The sequence below is a fragment of the Raphanus sativus genome, chromosome 4 (assembly GCF_000801105.2).
Source record: "Raphanus sativus cultivar WK10039 chromosome 4, ASM80110v3, whole genome shotgun sequence".
Classification (NCBI taxonomy): domain Eukaryota; kingdom Viridiplantae; phylum Streptophyta; class Magnoliopsida; order Brassicales; family Brassicaceae; genus Raphanus; species Raphanus sativus.
In genome coordinates this window covers 29,610,298-29,618,377 of record NC_079514.1, presented here as the reverse complement: position 1 = coordinate 29,618,377, position 8,080 = coordinate 29,610,298, and the positions used below count along the sequence as shown (strand labels likewise).

General features: G+C 28.8%; 2 protein-coding genes across 2 annotated transcripts; both read right to left on the bottom strand.

The window, feature by feature from the left end:
- Nucleotides 1-637: 637 nt before the first annotated feature.
- On the bottom strand, nucleotides 638-1,182 carry LOC108852838 (protein SOB FIVE-LIKE 4). Its single transcript, XM_018626318.2, has one exon. It carries the CDS (start codon nucleotides 1,085-1,087, stop codon nucleotides 704-706), a length of 384 nt encoding a protein of 127 aa, XP_018481820.1. The 5' UTR covers nucleotides 1,088-1,182; the 3' UTR covers nucleotides 638-703.
- Nucleotides 1,183-6,710: 5,528 nt separating this feature from the next.
- LOC108852566 (protein GLUTAMINE DUMPER 7) lies at nucleotides 6,711-7,283 on the bottom strand. Its single transcript, XM_018626068.2, has one exon. The coding sequence runs from the start codon at nucleotides 7,220-7,222 to the stop codon at nucleotides 6,920-6,922; it is 303 nt and encodes a 100-aa protein (XP_018481570.1). The 5' UTR covers nucleotides 7,223-7,283; the 3' UTR covers nucleotides 6,711-6,919.
- Nucleotides 7,284-8,080: the final 797 nt, after the last annotated feature.

The following is an 8,080-nucleotide window of genomic DNA, read 5'->3' as shown; positions in this document are numbered from 1 at the left end:
CTCTAAAAAAATTACAAATTCAATTAATTTTGTTAAAATAAAAATATATCCGCGCTTTAAAAGCGCGGATCAAAATCTAGTAAATTTTTATTTTTAACAGAAAATCTTTTGTGAAAAAAAAGGAAGCTCTTTTAAAATCCGGATGTAACGAATAACTATGAACACGGGATCTTTACAAAATAATTGGTGAAGAATAGTATAATTTTGTATCATGACAAACTTAAACATATTATTTTTAGCTTTATTTTGTGAAATATTTTATTAATATTATTAAATATTAAGCTTGTGTGGAAGATATGCTATGTTGGTGGGCATGTTTGAGGTGGATCCATTCTCGCTACACCCAAACTATTCACATCTTATGGTTTTCAGAGAGTTTTGGCCAAACACACAGAAAGCCTCAATATATATGACAATAATTGAAACTTGTTTCCGAGTACACATTTTCTCTCTCTCAGAAATATCGATTCGAAAATTTAAGAATAAGCGAGTAGTAGGGAAAACAAAACTATACGCATCAATCGCAATACTTAATAAAATTACGTACATAGTAACAGAATGATCCTTCGTATCATTGAAGCATGGCAGCATGCCCTCACCCCCCTCCCCCAAACAAATTAGGAAACTATAGTCCCAATATACAAAACATTAAGTTACAAAAAATATTAACATATTAAAACAATGATTAATATACAAAGATTAGTCACTTCATTCTATAGGTAGTCTTATCTTCTTTCGTTTTCTTCTCTTTTTTCTTGTATGAACTACCAGTTTTTTTGTGATCATTATTACTCTTACTATTACCTTCACTTTTCTCGTTCTTCAAATTGCACGCCTCTCTTCGTCCACTTTTGTTGTTCTTTTGGTGATAGCGCTGATAACTTGGCCCAGACGAAGCATCTGAGGCCATTGAATCATCGCTATCTTTATTCTTCTCTTCCTCATTTTCTCCTTTTCTGTAGTAGTTATAGATGTTATACCCTTCATAATAGTCCTCATCCACAACGTCATCTTCATCTACTTTAATCGGCGACGATATATACGTGGTCCAACCGGATTCACTACTGCTGCATTCTTCCTTCTCCATCAAGAACCCTAATATTGAGAGAGAGAGAGAGAGAGAGAGAGAGAGAGAGAGAGAGAGAGAGAGAGGGTTTGTGTCTTAGAGAGCTGCTGCTGTGCATGTCTTGGAATAAGGAGTGTGTATGTATATATGTGCATGTGCTAGGAATAAGGCTGCTCGTATGTTTTTATTAATTTATTGCAGTGAGTACAGCTTATCTCCAACGTTTAAAGCTATATCCGACATGATTCAAAAAAGAATAATTGTTCTTCTGTATGGAAATGTTTCTTTGTATTTGGTTTATATGTAGTAATCTCTTAATTGCCCAAATAATTAGGTTCACCAATACTATGCTAGTTGCGGAAAGTATATTTTAAAAATTCGATGTTCTCTACCTGTTAAAATATAACACTAATTACGTTGTATTACAAAACAAATTAATTAAATGGGGTTAACCAAAGAAGGTGAGGCCATTAATTTTTGTTTTACATTATATAATAGCATGAGGGAAATGTATCTTTACACTCAGAATTCTCTGTATACGAAACCAAACACGAAGCTTCCTTACATTATACATTAGGTTCTGATCAAACCCATGTTCTATAACATGTTCGGATAATGCCACTTTTTATCTTCTTCTAAGCTAACGTCACCATATACTATTTTCTATGATAAATGTAGAATTATGGACAATTCTCAACGAAAAGAAAAATAAAATTTATTTTTAAGATTAAGAAACAAACTGAATGTCCACTATTGAAAAGACTGTTGTATCTTTAAATTTTTATTTTCCAGAGTCTTCGTATATTTTACTTAAATATTCGTTTCCTATATTTAAGTTAAATATTATTTTGTGGTATTTAGAAATATTTCATATTTGTAACTTTCTGTACGTATTGGTAGCGCTTTACAATTAAATTTTTGACAAAAGAAAAATTAATCAAAATTACACACAGAGCCGGGCTTGACCCAGTTGTTGTGAAACAACTGAATGGGGCCACCAGTTTGTGGAGCCTCCCATTTTTTTGGTAGCATAATCTAATGTAAACGATATGTATAAATATGTTAGTATAAAATAAAAAATAAAAGAAATTTACGTATAATAGTAATTTAGATCAAATTTATATTCAAATAAAAATTATAATAACCTTTTTCTTGTTTTAGAATTTTTATTTATAGAGCTTCCTAAATCTCAGATTCGACTTGATTACACATATCTTCTAGAAATGGTTCACCGAAAAAAATATAATGCCAGCTGATCGAGTAAGAGAAATAGAAAGAGTGATCTCTGTTTTTTTTTCTGATAAAAACATGATTTGATACGCTCCTTATTTAAAGCATAACTAAATGTTTTTTTTTGCATGCTGATCTGTTTTTTTTTTCATTTTGTAATGTGTTTTTGTTAGTCACAAGAAAGACTCAATTATTTTACCGAAAAAAAAGAAAGACCCAATTATTAGTAAGTACTGTATATTTAAAATAATTTCAACAGAGCCATTTAATTTGGTTCAAGATTTAAATCAAGATATTCATATGCAACGGACTTGTGTACAAATAGATGTCTTGATTTCCAAATTTGTGTGCTACTTTTGTTTGCATCCGTTTGTCTCTTTACGGGGATGATGAGTCGGTGACCTCTTTGCCTTTGATCTAATTATTAGAGGATTTAGTGATAATTTAGAAGAGACGTAATTTGTGTTCTACACTCCTGTAGATACAACCAATAATCATAGCATTGACAATGTCTTTTCCAGCATGACGGTTGTTTGGGTAGTCCATGCATGGATGAACCAAAGTTTCCATATATCATCATCAATTTGATCCACCGTTTAGCAAAATCAAGGCTTGAACCTGACCCGTTCTATCTGATGGGTGCAAAATACTAGGGAGCCATTTGAGAAATTATTACAATTCTTTGTTTTCTCTTACAATTCTTTGTTAAAAGGGTTTATTTACGTAATAATAAAAATGGAAGCATAAACTAAGTAAATGTTAATGATTCTGACACAATGTTAGTCTAACACTAGAGTTTAACCCGCAAGAATGTGCGGGTACTTTTTCATTTTATAAAATTTTGATATTATCATAAGTTTTTTTAATATAAAATTATTTTAGTATAAAGTATTATATAATTATTAAATTTTATTGTTTAGGTTTATTATTACTTTAATAATATAATGATTTGTTTTATGTATTTGACCTTTTTATTAATTATTATTACATTTTCGAGTCTGGTACTATTAATATATACTTTAAATAATCAAATCAAAAATCTTTTTCAACAGATGAATTTTTAAAAATATATAGATGTAAGAATACAATTTTAACATATGTTAAGAACTTTACTTTTGTATAAAAATGTTATATAGTTAACAAATTTTAATCCGTTTAATAGTAAATGATAATTTATTTAAATAAAATAATTTTAAAAATTTTAAATAGGTTAATTTACCAATTTAATATAATCCTTTCATATTTAATTTAAATAATACTTACAGACAATAATTATAAATTTATTAAAAGTAGCATAGGATTTTTTTGTTTAAATAAAAATTAATTTATATTATATTATTAATTATGAAATTAATATATTATCTGATAAAGTATTTTAAAAAATTCAAAGGGTTTTTAGATTTTTCTCAACAGATTTTGTTATATTTAAAATAAAATCTGAATCTATAGTTAAAATTCAATGAAATATATGAAATATATGAAATAATCTTATTGATTATTACATCATATTATGTAATTAATGAAATATATATATTATAACTTTTTTATGGTAGATATAAATAGTATTTCTCTTTTAATAGAAAAAAATTACACTATAAGTTATTCGGTTTTATCCTTTTTTCCAATTAGCCAGTAAACATGAGATATAATTGATAACTAGATTTTGACCCGCGTTTTTAAAGCGCGGGTTTATTTTCCTTTATCTTTTTTTTAAATTGAAAAATATTTAATAAATGTCATATTTTCATATATTTGTTTTTTTTATAAAAGACTTAAGCTTTTTATCTTTCTTTATCGTGTTTCATTTTAAATGAGTATAGGCCTGATCACAATATCCGGACCCGAAGAACCAACCCAAAACCGACCTAAAAATCAGGGTCCCAAACCCAATTAGACCCGGAGTAAATATCCGAATGAATTCTAAATTGCTATATCCGAAGAACCGATCCGAACCCGATCCGAACCGAGAACCAAATGAGTACCCGAAGATACCCGAAATGTGAATATATATCTAAAAATATATGTTATAATTATATTTATAATTATTTTAGTATTTTAAATTAATATCATAAGTTAACTATAGTAGTCATTTTTAGTACTTTTGAGTATTTTTGGATAAAATATGATAGTTTGGATAAAAGTTTACCCAAAAAAACTGTATATAATGGATATTTTTGGTTACTTTTGGTTACTTTTGAGTAATTTGGATACAAAAATTTGAACCGAATCGGATACTTTGGTTACTCTGAGTATAAATAACCGAACCCGTTTTAGATATTTTGGTTATTTGGTTATTTTTCAGGTTCTTATGCATGAGAACCGAATCCACCCGGACCCGGAAAGATCTGACTCGAACCCGATCCGAAAAAAATAAAAATTGAATCTGATTTGTTAATCGGTCCAAATGGCCCAAAAGAGATGATGTGAGCAATAGGCTGGATTTAAAAAAAGTGACCCAATATAGATGTGTTATTAGTATTACTTGATTGCCCTTAATAAAATATGCAATGTTATTAAAGAAAGGGGTATTTTTAGTAAAAAATCTAATAGGATCCTGTTTTATTAGTATAGATGGATCCGAGAGAATATATGGATAAAAATTACTGGAAAATTTTCCATATTAAAAATTAAGAAAAGTCACGCATGTCACACATTTATTGACTATATAAATATGCACTAAGTGTTTTATTACATATCATCAAAGTAGTATGAATTTCTAACTCCACCTACAACTCTTAAATATTAGATCTTACTTTAACTCTTAAACTAGATCTTCACCCATCCGACCGGACGGATATTTATTTTATGTTTTTAAAATTTTTATTCAAAATTTTAATAAAATATTATGATATAAATTTTAAATTTCCTAATTAAATAATATAGAGGTGGATCATAATTTTTTTCCAATTCCAAAATCTTAGCATCCCTTAAAACAAAGAAAATAAATTTATAAATACATAAAATATATAAACTTATTTGGGACTATAGTTTCTATTAAAATAAATTTGTTAAAGAAATATAATTTTCCGCTGTTTTTTATTTTTAGAGTTTGACCTATGACCGTAAAATATTTACTTTTACTTTCACTCAGTTTTTGTAATTTTAGGTGTTTTTCAAATAAGTTTTTTTCAAATAAGTTAGTTAAAACTCTACAGGTGAAGCAAGAACTTATCTAAACTTAGACAGCATTGAGACTTCAGATTCAAACACAAAGAATAACATAATTTCTTAGGAGTTTCTTAACAGCATAAAACTCTGAACTTCCTAACCACAACTTGACACTGGTGCCCATGTTAGTAATATTGAGTCTAAAGTAGATTTATAACAATTAGTAGGATCGGTTAAAAGGTATTAATACCTATAATATTGTTATTCTGCGAAAAACAAAAAAAAAGACATTTAGAATGCAGCGCATACAAATCTAACTTAGTGTTGATTTCACATTGATCATAAATAAGAATCGAGATCAATCACTTGAAGAAGTTTGATTGTTTCAGCCAAGATCTGTTTTCTCTCCCATATAATTGTAAGTAGCAATTTTCACAGTTAAATCAAGATCCAGTCTGAAGCATTTTATCACTGAGGAACAAGGTAAGACACTGCAAAACCAAATATGTTGTTAACAAGGAAGTTTTCCAAAACATTAAATAATTTTAATTAAGTTTATGTTTATGTTTTTTGATAAAGAAATTTACAGATCGGGGATGTAGCTCATATGGTAGAGCACTAAATTTTCATGGGAGACGCACAATGTTCTATTACCTATATCTCCACTTTAATTTGTTAGAATTTTTTTTGACTAAAATGATAAATCTTCACTTCAATTTTTAAATTTATGCAATGTTATATTTTAAATTATGCAGCTTTAGACTGGTCTTAAATACAACTTCTATTGAGATTTTGTTAGTTTATAAAATTTATGCTTTTTTATAAAAGAAATTTACATATGCGGGATAGATCATATAGTAGAGCACCTACTTTTTATGGGAGAGGAACAAGGTTCGATTACCTATATATCCACTTTAATTTGTTAGCAAAAATATTTTTTGACTAAAATTATAAATCTTCACTTCAATTTCTAATTTTATGTAATGTTATATTTTAAATTATGCAGCTTTAGACTGGTCTTAAATACAATTTTTATTGGAATTTTGGTAGTTTATAAAATTTACATGTGATTTTTTGTTTTAAAAATTTCATAAATCCTAAAATAAACCAAAATAAATCAAATACGAATTTGTAATTATAATAACCATACAACAATAATAAAGTAACTATACAAAACTAAAACCAAGTTAAAAGTTTTGGAAAAAAATATCATAGCAAGAATATTTTTGCCAAATCAAGGACGTTAAAACATCAAGACTCAGTAACTCATAAAAAGAATAGAGTTACAACTAAATGATACAAAATATAAACAAATATTAATAAGTTTTACAATTTATTTTTTCATAAATATTCATTCATCCGTATAAACACAGGTGAGTCACCTAGATATAAACTATATAAGGAAATAAACAAATTCATTTTATTGTAAAGAGTTTAATAAAGTTCAAATATAAACAACTAAAGAGCATAAAGAAGAAAGAAAACCAAAACAATAATCTAGCGATCTTGTACTGGTCATGCATTGATCTTGCTTGGCTTGGCAAAGAAGGTAGGATTTTCATTACCGGCCATTATGACCACTATCTTTGGTTCCATGTCTAGTGGCTTCAATACTTCCTTCCTTATTGGATTATCTTGCCCTCCAGTGCTTTGATTTGAAGCGTTGTGCGTGTAATAGCAAGCATAAGCCATGGCGATTATTGAAACAACAAATAGCCCTAACATTACCCCCCATGCACAAACCTTAGAGAGAACTGGAGAATTCAAGTTCTCTAAACTGGGGTGAACCGGAACCATTGAATCACTAATCATACTCATTGCCTCGTTTATTTTGAAATCTGATCTCCCCTCTTCAACTGTTTTTTTCCTCTCGAATATGGAGGTTATTTGCTATATATAGTTTACCAAAAGTGAGCGTTTTGCACTGTATTTGGATGCCAAGTTGCATTCTGAGTCTTTGTCTAAAAAGTAGTTATTCTTTCTTGAAGACTTACAAGATTCCTTGCCTCTCTTTTCTTACAAAGGTTAATTAGATCCTTCTTGAAGATACAGTTTTCTTAATAACGGATTTGTTACAAGCTTTATAAATTACTAGGAGTTACCAGTATTCCGGTTATAATTTTAAGAGAAATTACCTAGTATTAATTTTTTTATGGAAAGTTTTATATTTAAATTGAACTTTTCTGTAAGATTTGTACAGTTAGTAACTGAAATTTTTTGATGCTCAAGATCAAAATCTAATAATTTAATAGGGATATCTCATTCTTCGGCTTATGCGTCAGCCGGGGATGCATGCCCCGATACCTGTCTGTCCTTTGGGCATGAGTAACAGTCCCTGCAGCCTGAGCTGGACGTCAAGATCGACCTTTACATTACAAATGGGCTCTGAAACCAACGGAAGAGAAAGAGAAGAGTGTATAGAAATTTGAGAATTGTTAATCTTATTAATGTTTGCAACAAGTCTGGATTTATATTGTTCAACCTTTCCATTAGGTAGTCGTTTGATACTATCGACCCAACTACAACTAAAAATGTTCTTAACCATGCTTAGGGATTTTAAAAACGGTTTAGCGAAATATGTTGGGATCAGTGGGTGGACGAAGATAGGTTTGTTATACAATAATTTTGGACATTTTGTTTGCATCAGGGTTGCAATAGTATCTTGAATCTCTGTTT